The sequence below is a fragment of the Schistocerca piceifrons genome, chromosome 7, assembly GCF_021461385.2.
Source record: "Schistocerca piceifrons isolate TAMUIC-IGC-003096 chromosome 7, iqSchPice1.1, whole genome shotgun sequence".
In the NCBI taxonomy this organism is placed as follows: Eukaryota; Metazoa; Arthropoda; class Insecta; order Orthoptera; family Acrididae; genus Schistocerca; species Schistocerca piceifrons.
In genome coordinates this window covers 36,023,352-36,044,392 of record NC_060144.1, presented here as the reverse complement: position 1 = coordinate 36,044,392, position 21,041 = coordinate 36,023,352, and the positions used below count along the sequence as shown (strand labels likewise).

The 21,041-nt window shown below is 38.9% G+C and overlaps 1 protein-coding gene across 1 annotated transcript in view; it reads right to left on the bottom strand.

Moving 5' to 3' along the window:
* The window catches only part of LOC124804753 (AP-3 complex subunit beta-2), a 241,403-nt gene that overhangs the window by 54,562 nt on the left and 165,800 nt on the right, over positions 1-21,041 (bottom strand). The window contains exons 15-16 of the mRNA XM_047265059.1: positions 20,681-20,987; positions 12,126-12,388 (exon numbers count right to left, since the gene is read on the bottom strand). Of these exons, the coding sequence (XP_047121015.1) occupies positions 12,126-12,388; positions 20,681-20,987 (570 nt within the window). The remainder of the gene's footprint in view (positions 1-12,125; positions 12,389-20,680; positions 20,988-21,041) is intronic.

The following is a 21,041-nucleotide window of genomic DNA, read 5'->3' as shown; positions in this document are numbered from 1 at the left end:
CTCCATGTGTCTGAGTTTACTGTTCAGCGTGGTAATGTCTTCCCAGGAATCTAAGTGGCTCATGTGGCTCCCACCATTTTCACGACTTCGTAGGACAGTGCTCAGTGTGAAACCTCATCTACTCAACAGACATCAAACTGTAAAGTTTTAACTGAAACTCTTTATCAAGTGCTGCACAGATGATAGCATTCTTTGGAGGCAGGCATTTGGAACTTGCACAAATGACTTAGCCCATGGAGGTCAGCCACCCAAGCTTGATAAGATTGACTCGGTTGCTTGCGACATTGGTAAAACTCAAGGTGAACTGCAATTACAATACAATGTGGGGGAGGGCGGGGCAGCTTGCACAACAACTGATAAGTTTATGGTGGAACCCACAATAAGAGAAGGGATTTAGCAGTATCATCGTCATTTACCTTAAAAGCGGAAAGACTTACCATCAGAACTCCGGAGATGGGAACTTGCCCTTCAGTATATCCTCTCTTCTCGTTATCTGCCAGGCCTCAACCTCCGCTAATTTCAAGTTGCCGCCGCACATACCTCACCTGTCTTTCAACAACATCTTTGTCTCTGTACTTCTACCTCGACTGACATCTCTGCTGAAACTCTTTGCCTTTACACATGTCTGCTTGTGTCTGTGTATGTGCGGTTGGATATGGGTGTGTGTGCGAGTGTATACCTGTCCTTTTTTCCCCCTAAGGTAAGTCTTTCCGCTCCCGGGATTGGAATGACTCCTTACCCTCTCCCTTAAAACCCACTTCCTTTCGTCTTTCCCTCTCCTTCCCTCTTTCCTGACGAAGCAACCGTTTGTTGCGAAAGCTAGAATTTTGTGTGTATGTTTGTGTTTGTTTGTGTGTCTATCGACCTGCCAGCACTTTCGTTTGGTAAGTCACATCATCTTTGTTTTTAGATATATTTTTCCCACGTGGAATGTTTCCCTCTATTATATTGATATCATCTTTGTTTATATATATAGTTATAATAGAGGGAAACATTCCACGTAGGAAAAATATATCTAAAAACAAAGATGATGTGACTTACCAAATGAAAGTGCTGGCAGGTCGACAGACACACAAACGAACACAAACATACACACAAAATTCAAGCTTTCGCAACAAACTGTTGCCTCATCACGAAAGAGGGAAGGAGAGGGAAAGACGAAAGGATGTGGGTTTTAAGGGAGAGGGTAAGAAGTCATTCCAATCCCGGGAGCGGAAAGACTTACCTTAGGGGGAAAAAAGGACGGGTATACACTCGCGCACACACACACACACACACACACATATCCATCCACACATATACAGACACAAGCAGACATATTTATATATTTTGAAGGCCAGACATACCAACAATTAAAGGGAACAGCCATGGGTACCAGGATGGCCCCCTTGTGCGCCAACCTATTCATGGGTCGCTTAGAGGAAGCCTTCTTGGTTACCCAGGCCTGCCAACCCAAAGTTTGGTACAAATTTATTGATGACATCTTCATGATCTGGACTCGCAGTGAGGAAGAACTCCAGAATTTCCTCTCCAACCTCAACTCCTTTGGTTCCATCAGATTCATCTGGTCCTACTCCAAATCCCATGCTACTTTCCTTGACGTTGACCTCCACCTGTCCAATGGCCAGCTTCACACGTCCGTCCACATCAAACCCGCCAACAAGCAACAGTACCTCCATTATGACAGCTGCCACCCATTCCACATCAAACGGTCCCTTCCCTACAGCCTAGGTCTTCGTGGCAAACGAATCTGCTCCAGTCTGGAATCCCTGAACCATTACACCAACAACCTGACAACAGCTTTCGCATCCCGCAACTACCCTCCCGACCTGGTACAGACGCAAATAACCAGAGGCACTTCCTCATCCCCTCAAACCCAGAATCCCCCACAGAAGAACCACAAAAGTGCCCCACTTGTGATAGGATACTTTCCGGGACTGGACCAGACTCTGAATGTGGCTCTCCAGCAGGGATACGACTTCCTCATATCCTGCCCTGAAATGAGATCCATCCTTCATGAAATCCTCCCCACTCCACCAAGAGTGTCTTTCCGCCGTCCACATAACCTTCGTAACCTCTTAGTTCATCCCTATGAAATCCCCAAACCACCTTCCCCACCCTCTGGCTCCTACCCTTGTAACCGCCCCCCGGTGTAAAACCTGTCCCATGCACCCTCCCACCACCACCTACTCCAGTCCTGTAACCCAGAAGGTATACATGATCAAAGGCAGAGCCACGTGTGAAAGCACCCACGTGATTTCCCAACTAACCTGCCTACACTGTGAAGCTTTCTATGTGGGAATGACCAGCAACAAACTGTCCATTAGCATGAATGGACACAGACAGACAGTGTTTGTTTGTAATGAGGATCACCCTGTGGCTAAACATGCCTTGGTGCACGGCCAGCACATCTTGGCACAGTGTTACACCGTCCGCGTTATCTGGATACTTCCCACTAACACCAACCTGTCAGAACTCCGGAGATGGGAACTTGCCCTTCAGTATATCCTCTCTTCTCGTTATCCGCCAGGCCACAACCTCCGCTAATTTCAGGTTGCCGCTGCTCATACCTCACCTGTCTTTCAACAACATCTTTGCCTCTTTACTTCCGCCTCGACTGACATCTCTGCCCAAACTCTTTGCCTTTACAAATGTCTGCTTGTGTCTGTGGATGTGCGGATGGATATGTGTGTGCGCGCGCGCGCGCTCGTGTATACCCATCCTTTTTTCCCCCTAAGGTAAGTCTTTGCACTCCCGGGATTGGAATTACTCCTTACCCTCTCCCTTAAAACCCACATCCTTTCGTCTTTCCCTCTCCTTCCCTCTTTCCTGATGAAGCAACCATGGGTTGCGAAGCTTGAATTTTGTGTGTGTGTTTGTGTGTCTGTCAACACATACCAACGCTTTCGTTTGCTAAGTTACATCATCTTTGTTTTTAGATATATTTTTCCCATGTGGAATGTTTCCCTCTGATCGCCACTCCCACCAAGTGCGAGGTTCGAGCAGTACTCCGGTTTCTCCACGCAAGGAAGTTACACCCCCCCCCCCCCCCCCCCATATATATTTCTGAAACATGGAGACAAATTAGATTGTGCTTGGGAGAACAATTGTTAGAATGGGGGATCATCACAACACCACCAGAACAACAACAACAACAACAACAATTACAGAAATCAGGCTAGGGGTAGGAGAGGACGGGGAAGTTCAGGTCACAGACACCATAATAGACACAATCATTACCAGATAAACAGAGTTGATTACGATGAAGCATTTTTGGACTTCGTGCTGATGGAAATGGATGGAGATACTAATAAAGTAGAAAATAAATTTAATCATAGTACAGATGATTTGACTAACTTATATGAGGAGAGTTGTGTGTTTAGTAATAGTAACATTTATGATGATGCTGATGACTATGATTTCGTTAGCTTATTTCGTGATGATGAATTTTCAATGTTGTCTGATAAAGATGCGGAAGAAAGCGAGGATCATATACCAAAGTTGAATTATGTGTATGTGCCCACTGACAAAAGTTCTGGTACTTTTGATAGTGATTGTAATGTTGAGAAAAGTGTAGTTAAAGTTGGGGTTTATGTAGGTGCAGATGATGTTGCAAATGAGTATTTTAAGGCAATTGATGCTAACACTGATGATGTATTTTATGATGAATTAGGTGGTATGATTTATTTGGAAGTACTAGACAATGATATGAGTAATGGAATGATAGGATATGATGATTTGGAGTCAGAAAAACAGGTATTTGAAAATCAATTGATAACCATTGAGGTCAGTGAGATATTCCATGATTGTTACAGTAAAGAGGATCAAGATAAGCTAATCTGTGATAAGATAGTGAAAGTATTGGAAGAGAATGAGGAGGCTGTAGGAAAAGGTGATAGTATTAAGTGCACACATTCTGATTGTGAGCTACCTTTAAGAACTTTACAACCCAAGTTAGGAAGCGAGATTCAAGTAAATGCTGATTAAAATTGTATGGATACTGAAGATGATTTATTGGCAGAAGAGGATGGAAGTAATAAGCAAGAAGTACTCAGTAGTTCCTATATTGAAATATCTGTAGGCAACTGGAAGTAAGTTTGTCTATTGGACACTGGTAGCCCAGTAAGTGGTGTGTCTGGTAAATTAAGAGATAGATTAAAGAACGCTGGACAGTATACTAAATTTCCAGTTACTGGTGTGAAAATAAAAGGAGCCACTGGTAAACTTAGTAATTTAATCAGTAGGCAAGCATTAATTTCATTTACTATCAGTAATGCTGTATTTGAACAATCTGGTAATAGCTGACCTGAAAATGAACACATGTTGTTAGGGATGGATTGGATACTGAAAGTTAATGCTAGGTTTGATTGGTTAAATATGAAATTAAATTTGATTGATCCAAAATCTGGTATTCATGGTGAAACCAAATTATACATAATGTTTGATGAGAATTGTAGCAATAATTCAAGAGGAGTGGAAGTATTTTGTGACAGAAATTATTTAGATGAATATGATGAGGATTTTGATAATCAGGTGGTTAGTGAAGATTTTTCTCAATTATTATTGGACAAACTTAACTCAGCAGACAATTTAAGTAGCAATGAAAAAAGTGACATGGAGGGATTCCTGTGTGAATATAATAGCACTTTCAGTGACAAGCCAGGCAGGGTGAAAGATTATATGTCTAAGTTAAAACTGAGACCACATGAACTATATTTCATTAAGCCATATGGAGTACCTATTTGTAAGAGGAAGGTGGTTGAGAAGAAGTTGGAGAATTTGCAGAGTTGGGAGTTTAATATAATCAACCATCAGGGGGGTACACTTTCTGTGTGTACCATGTGTCTGGCAAGCACAAGGGCCCCAGATAATGTAGTATCTCCTTTAACATCTTTATACTTCGGTACTACATTCCTTTTTGTACCATTTACACTTAGTTTCGTGTCACGATTTTAAATCAATTCTGGGTATATAAAGCGCTTTCACTGATTTGAAAATAGCATCTTATCTCATCTATACTGACAGGAACTGACAACAATATGAATTTTGAAAATAAGTATAGCAAACTGGACAATACACATGCTTTTGTCTACGTAATACTCTACTTGATCAGCAGGAACTATGGTATAATCTCAGTCACTTGTATAATATTTGTTGTTATTTCACATTTTTATGATTTTACAATTATTCGACAATAAGCAAATCTGCAGTGCATTGTACATATATGGTTGAATGTTCAGCGTGATTATTATGGAGACTTAACGACAGTCATCATAAATTACATTGAATAAACTTAGTCTGCTATTTGAAGTTTATACATGACACACATTCTATGGTTTACAATGATTTACTTATTGTTTACTTTATCTTAACTATAATGAAACCCATTGCTCTGCAGTAAATCTGGTGTTGTCTCTGAAAGCTTTTGATTAATATGATTTAGGAGTATTTTTCTTGCTGTTGTCATAAGGATACAATAGTATTATTAGTGGATTTTTGGCTGCGTTGTTACAGATGACCACAGTCATGATAAGCTGTACACATTGGTTGATTAGTCTGTGGAAGGCATCAGTCAGATAGGAGATATTTTGGTTGGATACTCTGGCTGGACATCAACTGTTTCTTTGACACACCAATTACGGATGGAGTTTAAGCTATGTTTCAGTATGTATCTGCATTATGCTTTTACCTATACCTCATCTGTATATTTTTTTGTGTCCTGTTCTCTATATTGGTTGTTAGCATTCATCATAATGTTCTTTGGTACTTTAATGTTCAATGTTGTCATGTGGTATTGTGATGCTCATCTTAATCATTTATTATTTTCTGCACATGACCATCTGACCAACGTATTTCTGTATAACTTATGCATGCATATGTATATCCAGTTTTCTATCTCAATTTGACCTCCATGTCAGAGTGACCAACATATTTCTGTATAGCTTATGCATGTATATGTATATCCAGTTTTCTATCTCAATTTGACCTCCATGTCAGAGTTTCCCACAGAATCTTTGTAATCACCCTTGTTGAACCACTTTTGTCAGGATATGCTTTCATGTCAATGTCATGATATCAGTGATAGACACGAGTATTATCACCATATTTCTTCAACTGCTTGTTCAGGATACTATTGAATACCTACATTGCTTTTCTTATTGAATCATTTAAGTGCCAACACATGTATTTATCTTCAAACAACCATTCATATTAAAATGTGGTATGAAATAATTAGATAGTGACTGAACATCGTCTACAAAATCATTTTTGCCGCATTTTATTACCGTATGAACATGAATAATTCTGTTTATCTGGAAGATTTTCCCATATTTGACATTAGTCTTAATCATTGTCTGTTGTCTGTTAAGACATTTCTTGTGAGCAAAACCTCATCGTACAGCCCAGTTCATGTCTAAAGAACCCCATTTAAAAAAAAACTTCTGTTTCTATGCCCTGTATAAAACACTTCACTTCCTGGAATGGAAAGTCATAACTTTCAGGTCAGTCCATGCATTGCAAACATGGTCCTTGAACTTTTTGTCTGGAACGTGAAGTTCCATATCATATTGATTCACATATCTGCATACTTATTCCGTATTGGACTTTGACATTTGAACTAATTGAACATGAATTTTCTTACTGTTTATTATCCAGCAGTTTGGATTTTTCAGGTCCGTCCAATCATCACAAACATAGGCCTTGAACATTTTCAGTTTGGTTTGAGGTGTCTCATGCCAAATTTTAGCTTCATGTAATTTTGCTTTCTATAACCATTTGATCTGTTTTTCAGTTGTGATGTCATGATTTTGGATTTAATGTATCATACGTGCATTGTAGGTTAACTCTTGTATTTGATTGTGTGTTAGTATGTAAATGATTTTCTTCAAATATAACTTGTTTTATGGCCTTACAGTCACTTGCTGCAATCACATTTCCTATGAGTGGATGAACTCTGCACAGTTCTATGCACTATTTAGTGATTTCTCCTCTGCATTTTCTGGTATGTACTTTAAATAAGTGTTGTTCTATGATTTGATGTAGGATAACTCTTGAATCTGATTTGTCATTCATAGAAACAAATATAAATTTTGTCTGGTATAGTAGGTCAGATTTTATGTTATCAACTTGAATTTTGCTTTGTCACACTGTATTTTACACACAGAATAACTTTTTACATTGTACAGTTCACCATGCTTCTGAATAGGAAGTTACACTATGATAAGAGTAATTAACAATTATAGGATACAATAATATAGTGAGTAAATTGATGATCTTGTGCTAATACAAATTTGAAATGAAGCGAGGAAGGAGTTGGAATAAAGTGATGTGTAGTGGAGTATGGTAAAATGCAGCACTTTATACTGATATACAGTTTACCGCATTTGCTAAACTCAGAGTTTAGACACACAGTAGTTGCGACGACAAAGGGATTTTTCTGAGATGCAAGTAAATTTGTTTACTGATGTACATTCACATTTATTTGAGGACACTGAGATAGCTGTGATCATTCTGACCATTAAATTAGGAAGATGATACATTTTCTTTTATCTATTTGAAATTTTGACATCAAACTCGGTTTGATACAGCATCTATATAATGTCTGGCATTCCTGTTGAGGTGTGTCCTTGTGAAAAAAAAGAGCCACTCCACACCAACACTTTTGAGATAAGACAATTTTTTTTAGGTAATAATACATAACCAATTGAACGTAGTAATAAGAAATCTCATAGAACATTCTATGGAGTGCATCAAAAGGGCAACAAGAGGATAAAACTGTAATTTTACACAGTTGAATTTCTTTTTTTTATCTTGTGTATGACAAAGTTGACTGACTAAACTTTATATATAACATGTATTTTCACACACACTAATTGTCAAATTGTTTGTCTGTTACACTAGTCATGAGTGTATTCCCTTCATTTTAGCCAGAGATTTAGAAGAGCTTTGTCTCTCTACGACAGTCAAACCTCTTTGGAGGGTATTGTAATATCACAACCCTTAGGGACCCAATATCCTTTTACCAGTCTCATCTCCACTCTCCCAAAGAGGACATATGTGTAATATCAATATGCTGTTTTGATTTTGTCTTTACTTGTTATCTGGATTCAAATACACTGAAGATTTTCTTTTGCAGAAAATTAATAATCTGCATTAATTGAAGCTATTGTTTTGACATTGTTTACGTTGGGCCTCACCAATATGCAGAATGGAGGAAACATATTGGGTTAAAAGCTGACGTTCCATCACAATTTGTACATTATACAAACTTCAGGCACATGGTAGGAGTAAAATCGCTATTGTAATTGTGGAGTAAGTAACGATTAAAGATTCGATATTTCTAGTCATCGAAAGACGGCTATTTTTATGTTTTCAAACTAAAAAACAAATTGTATGCATAATAGAAATATGACATGAAAATTTTTCAGTCAGCATTAAGCATACTAATGTTTTAATTCGTGTTAGTTAATGGAACTGTAATTACGACTACACAGAATGTAAAGTTTTACTTGACAAAAGTTAATTAATTGAATCTCGGCCTTTCATCAAATAAAACTAATCCCTCTGTTCACCTGAAAATGATAGTATGATTATCCTTTAAGTACGTAAAATGATGTATGCAAATTAATGAAATATATTGATGTAATGATAAAACACGTAATTTATAGTCTCAATAGAAACAGATTTTTTTCCTGTCTTTGTAGGAATTTATTCACTTTTATTTCATATAAATTTCTATGTACACTACTGGCCATTAAAATTGCTACACCAAGAAGAAATGCAGATGATAAACGAGTATTCATTGGACAGATATATTATACTAGAACTGACATGTGATTACATTTTCACGCAATTTGGGTGCATAGATCCTGAGAAATCAGTACTCAAAACAACCACCTCTGGCCATAATAACGGCCTTGATACGCCTTGGCATTGAGTCAAACAGAGCTTGGATGGTGTGTACATGTACAGCTACCCATGCAGCTTCAACACAATACCGCAGTTCATCAAGAGTAGTGATTGGCGTATTGTGACGAGCCAGTTGCTCGGACACCATTGACCAGATATTTTCAGTTGGTGAGAGAGCTGGAGAATGTGCTGGCCAGGGCAGCAGTCGAACATTTTCTGTATGCAGAAAGGCCCATACAGGACCTGCAAAATGCAGTAGTGCATTATCCTGCTGAAATGTAGGGTTTCGCAGGGATCGAATGAAGGGTACAGCCACGGGTCGTAACACATCTGAAATGTAACGTCCACTGTTCAAAGTGCTGTCAATGCGAACAAGAGGTGATCAAGACGTGTAACCAATGGCACCCCATACCATCATTCCGGGTGATACGCCAGTATGGCGGTGATGTATACACACTTCCAATGTGTGTTCACCACGATGACGCCAAACACGGATGCGACCATCATGAAGCTGTAAACAGGACCTGGATTCATCCGAAAAAATGACGTTTTGCCATTCGTGCACCCAGGTTCGTCATTGAGTACACCATCGGAGGCACTCCTGTCTGTGATGCAGCGTCAAGGGTAACGGCAGCCACGGTCTCCCAGCTGATAGTCCACGGTGCTGCAAACGTCGTCGAACTGTTCGTGAAGATGGTTCTAATCTTGCAAATGTCCCCATCTGCTGACTCAAGGATCGAGACATGGCTGCACGATCCGTTACAGCCATGTGGATAAGATGCCTGTCATCTCGACTGCTAGTGATACGAGGCCACTGGGATCCAGCACGGCATTCCGTATTACCCTCCTGAACCCACCGATTCCATATTCTGCTAACAGTCATTGGATCTCGACCAACGTCAGCAGCAATGTTGCGATACGATAAACCACAATTGCAATAGGCTACAATCCGACCTTTACGAAAGTCGGAAACGTGATTGTACGCATTTCTCCTCCTTACCTGAGGCATCACAACAACGTTTCACCAGGCTACGCCTGTCAACTGCTGTTTGTGTATGAGAAATCGGTTGGAAACTTTCCTCATGTCAACACGTTGGAGGTGTCGCCACCGGTGCCAACCTTGTGTGAATGCTCTGAAAAGCTAATCATTTGCATATCACGTAGCACGTCATCTTCATGGTGTAGCAATTTTAATGGCCAGTAGTGTAGTTTGGAAAGATGTATGTAAAAGTTTTAATTGTTAAACCTAAAAATGTAACATGTAGCAATGTCACTGTTTAAAATCATATAAACCGAGGCAATTTGTAAGCTGCCATATCTCAGTTGGAGTTCAGTTTGATGTGAGTCATGAGACCGTGTTAAGTCAATTTTACATGTAGTTCATCGCCAAACATCTAGCATGCGAAATAAAACTCATTGTGAACATGAATACCTGGAGCTTATTTCTACCATTGCACGATTCCCAAGTGGCAATGCATTAACATCAAGATTAAGAGCAGCACCTCGGATTACACATGATATGTATTATTTATTTAGTGGAGGATATACGTAATACAATGTGGTATTCTGTTTTCCTGTGTTAAGCACCAATACACATCCCGAACTTCACAACAACAAAATCATTTTTCACCATGTTATACAACAATTCCTGGAAGAACAAGCAATAAAAAGTGAAATTACAATACTATAACAAGTAGCAAAAAATTCGACCACTGATATAGTACTCAAAATGTACGAAGACCATACTAAACCCAAAACAGGTAACATACTTGAAGACATAATGCTGAAAAGAGATGACAAAATTAAAGCCAAAGTGACAAAAGTACCAACAACATATATAGGCAACACATCACACAAAATAAGCAAACTGTTAAGGTCTATGAAAATACAACTAGCATTTTGCACTACCAATAACTTACAAAGTTGTGATTAGGAAAATGTGACATCTCCATCTTTTCTGTATGTGTGGATGGATATGTGCGTGTGTGCGAGTGTATACCTGTCCTTTTTTCCCCCTAAGGTAAGTCTTTCCGCTCCCGGGATTGGAATGACTCCTTACCCTCTCCCTTAAAACCCACTTCCTTTCGTCTTCCCCTCTCCTTCCCTCTTTCCTGATGAGGCAACAGTTTGTTGCGAAAGCTTGAATTTTGTGTGTATGTTTGTGTTTGTTTGTGTGTCTATCGACCTGCCAGCGCTTTTGTTCGGTAAGTCACCTCATCTTTGTTTTTATATATAATTTTCTAATACAGGTGTATACAATACTCCCTGCAAGGATTGCAATAGTTTTTACATAAGACAAATAGGATACAGTTTTAGTATCAGATTTAAAGAACACATGAGAGATTGCAAAAGTAACTAATCAGGTTTTTATATTTAAAAACAATCATGCACATCGTTGTCTACCAACCCAAGTTCACCACAGGATCAACACAGCCCAGCTTTAACCAACACTTTTTCGCCTTTTTTCGCGTGGAATGTTTCCCTCTATTATATTCTAATCAGGTTTTTACATATACTTAAAATATAAAAATCATAGAGTGAACCTAATTGAAAATGGTTTGAAAATTGTACAGAGAATACCAAAGGTTCAAACCATGAACATTTTGGAAGAACTAGAAATTTATGCACCCACAAATAGGTATCCAAATCACATGTTAAAGGAACAGATGGACCTCTAACAGAAGAAATTGTCTGTAGAACTTTACTGAACAATATAAAAAGGATAGAGATGAACATGTGATAAACAATAAACATTAGACAACATTACAATCACATGTCTACATAATGCACAATGTCTCTGGCAAAAAAATATTTCTGACTACCTAAGATACAATTTAATTGTGAACATAAAGCATCATTGGAATAACCTGTTATTTTACAACTGTCAAAAAATAACATGAAGTTTCTATAGAAAGTAAATTAGTGAAATATATTTAAACAACATAGTGCAGAAGAGAACGTATGTTCCAAGATGATTTTTGGACATCACTCCATCTAGAGGTAAATGTAATATAATTTGTATAAAAAAATCTTACAGTACTATTGTATAGATGTAGAATAAAATGATGTATAAATGTAATGCCAACAGGAACACTTGGAACCAGCACAAATAAAAAACAAGCTTGTTGTTAACTTACATAATCAAGAACAAATAAGCAATTTGCATCTAGTTTTGCCGAAAGTATAAAGAATATGAAATAAAACTGTCATGGGATTACCTCTGGAATTTCTATAGTTCCCTTATTCACCATCTGCAATTCAATAGTGGCCATAGATGGTGAATACAAATGAGGAGCTCTTGTGAAGCGTGCAGATACTGACAGTCCACCACCACTGACTCTATTCAGAATCTCAGTTGAATGTACTGGGATATAGCTTGCACTTGCTGGTTGTACTGTCTGTGGTGGGGTTACAGGTGTGCCAATTGGAGTGAGAAACCCTCCAAGAGATGGTGTCAGCACTGGTGTCATAGTTGGTGGCACTAAAAACACATTTGTACATGAGACATTGCTTTTAAATTTTTGCAAATATAAATAAAAAAAGTCAAATATGCAGAGTTGTATTTTCTGTACTTACATAATAAGGAAATATTTATAAGGAACAGATTTCCAAAATTGTAACTGTGGTAAGATGAAACATTTGCATAAATCAAAAACAAGATGTCATAAACACTGTCTTTTGAATCAGAAGATTCATAGAAATGCAAGTGAGAGAAAAGTGTTTGAGGAAATAAAAATATTCATGAATTACACACAAACAAAAACTGAAGAAAATGCAGAGGTAATGGTCAAGTCATACCACCTTCAAGGCTGACTTGGTTGCTATGTGTCTTTAAAACAATGGTTTCCTTATGGGAGTCTGTAATTTGTGAAAGGTGACTGCAATCAAAAGCATTTGCGTAGGGAGTAGTCTGTATAACAATTCACATAAACTTTTAGTTCACACAGAGAAATAGCCATATATACTCAGAATAGCCAAGACATTGCAAGATAACATCCAATTTGTTTCATCCACAAAGCCAAACTACCACTTATTGTTGGAATGTCTTCACAACAGAGTAGAATCATTTCAGTCAACTCAGAAGTTATCAATTCCAAATATTTAATGAGCAAATTACTGCCGCAGGTGAGACTTCCAATAGGAAATGAGTGATCCTTCCACAGTAAACTAAAATTCGCTGCTCCATTAGCAACTGACTGTGTTATCTCTTTCAGCAACAAATAACAAATATTGCACAAGACATTCTATAATTATAGAACAAGATGTTGCTGTGACGTGTAGTTTGAGGACAGGTTTGTTGGAGCTATCCATACTAGTCTATTCAGTGTAAACCTCTTCATAACTACTGCACAACCTACACCCACTTGAAAGTGCTCATTGAAGTCAAGCTCTGGTTTCTCTCTACAATAACTGCCCAACCCACCCCCTGCTTTCCACATCACGTTTCTCTCCATAACCAAATTGACTGTTCCTTGATGGCTCATGATGTTCCTCCCTTCTTGTACTCAGCAAGTTGTGCCACAACTCACCTGTCTCTTCAATTTGATGCAGTACTTCTTTGACCAACATATCTAACCTCGTGTAGCACGACATTTCAAAACCTTTTGGTCTGTGCTTGTCTATCTGCTTACTGTCCACACCTCACTCTCAAATAAGGCTACACTCCAAACAACTACTTTCTGAAGACTTCCCAACATATAAATTTATATTCAATCTTATCAGCTTTTTCAGAAAGGCATTTTCAACTGTTTCCAGACTGCATTTCATACACTTTGTACCTGAGCCATCATCAGTTATCTTATGTCCAAATAGCAAAACTCATTTACTACTTTTACTGTCTTATTTCCTAATATAGTTAATCCTGTTATTACCTGTCTTCATTTTAGTACACTCCATTACCCTGGTTTTATTTTTGTTGATGTTAATATTACACCCTTTTCTCAAGACACTATCCATTTTGTTGAATTGAACTTCCAAGTCCTTTGCCGTCTACAACAGGATTGCAATGACATTAACAAATCTCAAAGTTTTTCTTCCTTCTCCATTAACTTTAATTTCCTGTCCCACAATCTCCTTATTTTGTTCACTGCTTGCTCAATACATAAATTGAATAACATCAGGGGAAAACTCCCTTCTTAATTACTGCTTCCTTTCATGCCCTTCTACTTCTTGTTGCAATCTGTTTTCTGTATTAATTGTAGATAACCTTTTGCACCCTACATTTTATCTCTGCTTCCATCACAATCTAAAAGCGTGTATTCTAGTCAACAGCATCAAAAATGTTATCTAATTCTAAAAATGCAATAAAGGTAGGTTTGCCTTTTTTCAGATTGTCTCTTATGATAAGTTGTACAGTCAATATTGTCTTGTGTGTGTTCCTGTGTTTCCCAGGCTTGATCTCCTCCAAGTTGGCTTCCACAGACCTTTTCATTCTCCTATAATTAATGTGTGTTACTATTCCACAACCATGAGTTACTAAACTTATATTTTGGCAATATTCACAGCTATCAGTGCCTCAGTGCCTGTATTCTTTGAAAATGATATATAACATTCTTCTTGCAGTGTAAGGGTATTTTTTTCTGCCTCAAAAATATGAAATATTGATCATGTGAATTGGGTTCTTCAGTTTACTCCTCCTATAATTCTTCCTCCTAATGTTCCTCTGCTCTTTCTTTCCTTCCAAATATGAATTATATATTTGATGTGTCAACAGAAAATAGTCCCAACTGGACTAAGTACAAAAAAGAATGATTACAAACTGTAAAAAAACTGCAGGTCAGACTTTGGCAAACTGAAAACCAATAGCAGGAGTGTCTGTTAAAACCTATGTGGTACAGGTGGTTCATACAGGCAACGTTGCAAGAAGTAGGCTTAGGTCTGTTCTGTCTCACTTCCAGAAAAAACAGACTTCACATTGAACCTCCATCTCTGATGATTACACTTGCTATTTGTGTTGCTGAAATGGAGTTGGCCGAGTGACTTCCGGAGGACACACCCTTTTGTTTCGTCAGGAGCAAATCACCCTCCATATTTCAAGATGCTAGACTATAGCAAAGCAAATTTGTGGTCGTGCGGGAAGTCTTGTAAGTGCTTCAGTTGTTTTAAGAAAACTGTTTCTTGAGTTCAGTCCTTAGCATGCTTGCTGATATCTAAACAGAGATTTGGGGGGGGGGGGGGGGGGGGGGGATGAGCTTAAGCTTCATATGTTATTGCTTTGGTCTTTTGTTTTATGGCTACTGCTTCTCATATGAAGTCAGGAGGAATTTCAGCAAGACAATATAACTTCCACAGTAGGGCAGTCTGTAGACAGCCTATTATGGAGGTTCAAAAATGGCTCTGAGCACTATGGGACTCAACTGCTGAGGTCATTAGTCCCCTAGAACTTAGAACTAGTTAAACCTAACTAACCTAAGGACATCACAAACATCCATGCCCGAGGCAGGATTCGAACCTGCGACCGTAGCAGCCTTGCGGTTCCAGACTGCAGCGCCTTTAACCGAACGGCCACTTCGGTCGGCTATTATGGTGGTGGTGGTGGTGGTGGTGGTGGTGGTGGTGGTAGTGGTGGTGGTGGTGGTGAAAGTCTCTCTGCTTTGTATGGTAGGAACTGTGTCTCAGTTGAGTTCTACAGTAGCACACAGAAAGTGAAGAAGTATCTATAACTTCCAGGTGTGCATCCTATGTAATTTCCATCCATCTGCACGCAACATTATTCCTGGTAAATTCTTTTAACTTGATGGCCGGACAGAGGTACTTAAAAAATGGGTTCATCCAACATAACCTCTAGGTATACTGTAGCTGTGCAGAGCTGCATAGTTGTTGATTCCCAGGAGAATTGTAGACTCACTCTCTCCTCCTCACTTTTATGATGATAAACACAGTTTTGGATTTTTGAAGGGTATAATCTGGCTGGTTGCTTCTGCTACATGTAAAGAGAATGTCTTGACTGTTGATATCTGTTCCTTTACAGTCTAAAATTCCTTGTCTTGACAGCGCAGATGAAATTTCGGAATCCTTCAGGTACGAGTTCGTTATTTGTAGAGGCAAAATTAATTATATTCACTGAATGGAATGAACTACAATCTAGGAAAGGCATGGAAAAGCTTGTGAAGTAGAAGCAAAGTCAGGAACAGAAGCCCAGCTGATGATCCAAAAATACCAACAGAGGGGCGAAATTTTATGAGAAGAGCATGGGCCACCCTAAATTGTGTGAGGACAGGCACCAGATGACATAGGAATAAGACGACAACATGGGGTTTCTTGAATAACCCAATGTGAGTGTGGAATCAGCCAATCGATGGACAACCTGGTCGACTCCACTTTGTATGTCGTCAGTTTGAACTTGAGGACATACATAAATGCAAAGAAAATGCCACTGACTGGCTTAAATAATAAAGTCTTATTTTTTAGGATTTTGTATTACATAATGCTTAATGTGCTTCATTTTATGGTGTCATCCCTTTCTTTAATATACACTTTCTAAATGCTGAACAAATAAATACAAATTAAATAAACCTAGATGTGGTCAGTAAGATGCAAAAAACATGAAATGATGTAAGTAAAAGCTGATCAGACACAATAAAGTTGTACTGAAATGAATATGTTGTGACAACTGATAATTTGTGCCAGATAAGGACTCTAACATGAATCTCTTGCTTATCACGAACAATTACGCTACGTAAGCATTCCTCCAGGTCTAACTGAAATTTTGATTTTCCCTATTGTTTCCTCCTACTACTTTCTGACAGTACAGCCAGAGGTTCTGCCACTGTGTATTTGAAAATGACACAACTGGGGAAACAGATTTGCTGGAGGTGCAGAGCTTACACTGGCGCAGATCTCAGTGGTGTCATTTCGTTACATAAACAGTTTCTTTGTACAGGGTGAGTCATGTAAGAAATACTACCACTTTTATTTTGTGAATGGTTCCAGATATCAAAATGAGGTTTTTGGCATATGATAGTAAGCTATGAGACATGTACACCTGTATGCGATAATGATTTTTAACTCTTCAATCAATCGATATGCGAAAGCAAATATGATTTTGTTGAAAGTAAAATGATACACTTTTTTAAATGGCATTCAAAAGATAAGCACAGTAATATAATGCTTGTTAATGCTAAGGTTAAAACTTTTTGCGACAGAATTCGAGAAGTATTAGAAAATTGAAATACAAGTTGGTCAGAATCAGCAATTGTTTGTAATGCTTCAACATTCCGTGTGTACACACATGTATACCAATGAGGAGAAGTTACACATGCTATTTTTGTACAAGATGTGTCGACAAGGAATGTTGAACCAGTCACAGGGGCATCATTTGCATCCTGTATCATATCAACATAAATTCCACCTTTATCATTTGTCATTACACCAGGCACTCAGGTGATGTGGTTTCGAAAGTAATATAGTGTTTTGCTGGTTTGATCTGCATCACTTGAGAGACAATACTACATCCTTCTGACGTGTACTCTTCACTCATGAAGCAATGTTTACTGCCCACAGTAATGTGCTTTACATAACATGCTCTACTGGGCAGCTGAAAATTAAAGCTGACTTTAACAAGAATAATAGCAATGACTGTGAACTGTTAAAGCTATGGTGCTGCATCATAGGAAATTTCATTGTGGGATCTTACTTCAGCTTGGGGATGTTAAATGGAATGTGTATGCACACTTTCTTATGAACATTTTGATCTGTTCTTCAAGAAGAGTTACCGCTGTACAAGCAACAGCGTGTGTGGTTCCAACACAATGGCTGCCCGGCTCACTTTTCCCATGTTGCAACGTGAATAGTGAATGAAAAGTTTCCTGACCACTGTGCAGGTCAGAATGGTGTAATACAATGGTTGGCCAGGTCTCTTTATTTCTTTCTGTGGGGAGCACTGAAAGATGCAGTTTATCATGAAGCCTGAACTATGCCAGACGATATGTCCCATAAAATCACCACAGCATGCAACAGCATATCTTCTAATGTATTTTCATCTGTTCATCTGTCTCTCAACAGGCAACTGTCGATTGTAAACAATTTAAGCACACACATGCGTGAAGCGTAAAACTGAGTTTTGTTAAGAAAAGTAATTGTTTAGTGGGCGACATGTCATCAGTCATTGTAAAAAAAGATTTATTTTAGTTTATTTAATGTGTAGTCCATCTAATTACAATTCTGGGTAGTATTTATAAACACATTTGTCCGACAGCAGGTGGTTTACTTTAAGAAGCATTCGTGTCCAGGTGTAGACAGTTCAAGTATTATTTATTCTTTTCAGATCTAGAAACATTAACACAGTAGTTTTCATTTTCCTTGAATAGGGCTGTTTATCATTATGAAGTATGAATTACCAAATTTTCTGTTTCCGCCTTGACATGTAAGCAACAACACGGAGAGTATAAATGGAGAAGTGTCTGAAGAAACTGCTAGTTTCCACAAAATCTGGAAATGTACACACATTTGAAATAGTTTTGCTAAGTTCCATCCAATGTGTCACAAGCTAGCATATGCTGTAGGTTCCATATACGGAAATCATAACTGACCTTTTGTCTGTGTCACAATACAAGAGAAGGAAAGTTGCTACTCATGCACACAATCATAGCTTTCAGCCATTAAGGCGTTTGTCAGTAGTAAACACACACACACACACACACACACACACACACACACACAACACAAACGCCTGCGTGCGCAAGTGCAACTTGCACACACATCAGCAGTGTCAGAGAGCTGAAACTATAGTGTGAGCAGCAACACCAGTGCATGATGGGAGTGGCGACTGGGTGGAGGTAAGGAGGAGTCTGGTGCGGTGAGGGGGAGGGATAGCATGGTGGGAGTGGCGGACAGTGAAGTGTTGCAGTTTAGACGGAGGGTAGGAGAAAAGTTGCGGAGGGGGTAAGTAGCGGAAAGGAGAGAAATAAAAATAAAAATAAAAGAAATTAAAAGACTGGGTGTGGCAGTGAAATGACGGCTGTGTAGTGCTGGAATGGGAACTGGGGGTGGGGGAGGGGGGGGGGGGGGGCTGGATGGGTGAGGGGACAGTGACTAACGAAGGTTGAGGCCAGGAGGGTTACGAGAACATAGGATGTATTGCAGGGAGAGTTCCCACCTGCACAACTCAGAAAAGCTGGTGTTGGTGGGAAGGATCCATATGGCACAGGCTGTGAAACAGTCATTGAGATGAGGGGTATCATGTTTGGCAATGTGTTCAGCTACAGGGTGGTCCACTTGTTTTCTGGCCACAGTCTGTCAGCTTTAGGCAAATGCCCATTTATAAATGTCCTGGCAACTTGGTGTTTGCCTGGCCCACATCACTCTGCATTTTACAACGTTCCTTGGTTGTTTATAACCTGATTCCTATATGATATGTACAAAAGGAAGCAGTAGCGTACTTTTCCCCTATTCTGTGCTGCTACAACTATTATCAAACCCTTTTGCTGAATAAAATAAAATACTTATAGATTTCAGCATACATTTAGCCTGATAATACTTCACAAGCAACAAAATAAATTTCAGAAAGAATTTTCACTCTGTAGCAGCGCGTACAATGACTGACACATTTGGCAGATTAAAACTGTGTGCTCAACACAGACTTCAACCTTTGTCTTTCACATACAAGTGCTCTACTGACTAAGGTATCTAAGTACAATTATGTCACGCCCTAAATCAAATGAAGTGATACGGATTTGTTGGAATGTAATTCAGATTGTCTGTATTGTAGACTTCTTGGTAGATTTACCATTTTGTTTCAGGTGGTCTTTAAAAGTCTGCAGTGCAGGTGAAACTACATCTATAAATCTTTGTTTGGCATTCAGGAAAATGACACTGATTTTTTTGTTTAAAATTAACATACAATTGCTCATTTTTCTCATACTGTGCCACTCAACTAAAACCATCTTACAAATACATTATTTATTTTAGTAATACTGTTTCCCTGTGAAACTTCCTGGCCGATTAAAACTGTGTGCTGGACCCAGACTCAAACTCGGGACCTTTGCCTTTTACGGGCAAGTGCTCTAGCAACTGAGCTACCCAAGCACGACTCACAACCCATCCTCACAGCTTCAGTTGCACTGGTACCTCGTCTCCTAACTTCCAAACGTCACGGAAGCTCTCCTGCAAACCTTGCAAGTCTAGCATTCCTGGAAGAAAGAATATTGTGGAGACTTGGCTTAGCCAAAGGCTGGGGAATGTTCCCAGAATGAAATTTTCATTCTGCATTGGAGTGTGCGCTGATATGAAACTTCCCTGTACTTGAGTTGAAAAGTACTCTGTCTGGATCAATCTGAACTTTTGCGCAAGTCTTCCATCACACACACACACACACACACACACACACACACACACACACACACACACACACAGAGAGAGAGAGAGAGAGAGAGAGAGAGAGAGAGAGAGAGAGAGAGAGAGAGAGAGAGAGATATGGGAAGGGGGGGGGGGGGGACTATTACACAGGATTTTTCATAATCCGAAATTATATTTCAGAGGTGCTCTGCAGATAACAATTGTGTCAGCGGAGTAACTTTACCTGTTCATAAAATACAAAGAGAGGGGGGGGGGGGGGGGGGGGACTGTCAAAGAAACAAGTGAGAACGTGAAAAGTATGTAGAGGAGAATAATCAGGAACATTTGTCACATTCTGGTAATATGTATTCTACGATGAGCTAAGCAAAGAATTCTCACAGCTATCTTTTATAGAATGTTGAAATAATACTATTTCTTCGAATTTTAAACTGAAAGTTGTTCACCCAAACCCAAAAACATGACTGTAACATGTTCATACCTTCATCCAGTTCAAGTAGCAGATCTAAATTTGACTTCTGTTTAGGTGTATCATTAGGTTTTTCCTTTGCTTGCTTCTTTGGCACTGCATTTTTAAGGGGTTTCACTGGTGCATCTTCTTCTTCCTCTTCTGATTCTTCATCAGAGCTCAAACTATCATTATCCTCTTCCTCTTCTTCATTTTCCTCCTCCTCTTCCTCCTCATCACTGCCACTATCATCAGAATCATCTGTATGATTTTTCTTTTTAGCTGTTTGCCTCACCTCCAGCTTCCTTGGTGTTTCACCCTTGTGTTGCTTTCCCTTAACCTTAAACAAGAAAATTACCTGAATAATGATATTCTATCACTTTTAATCAATAAG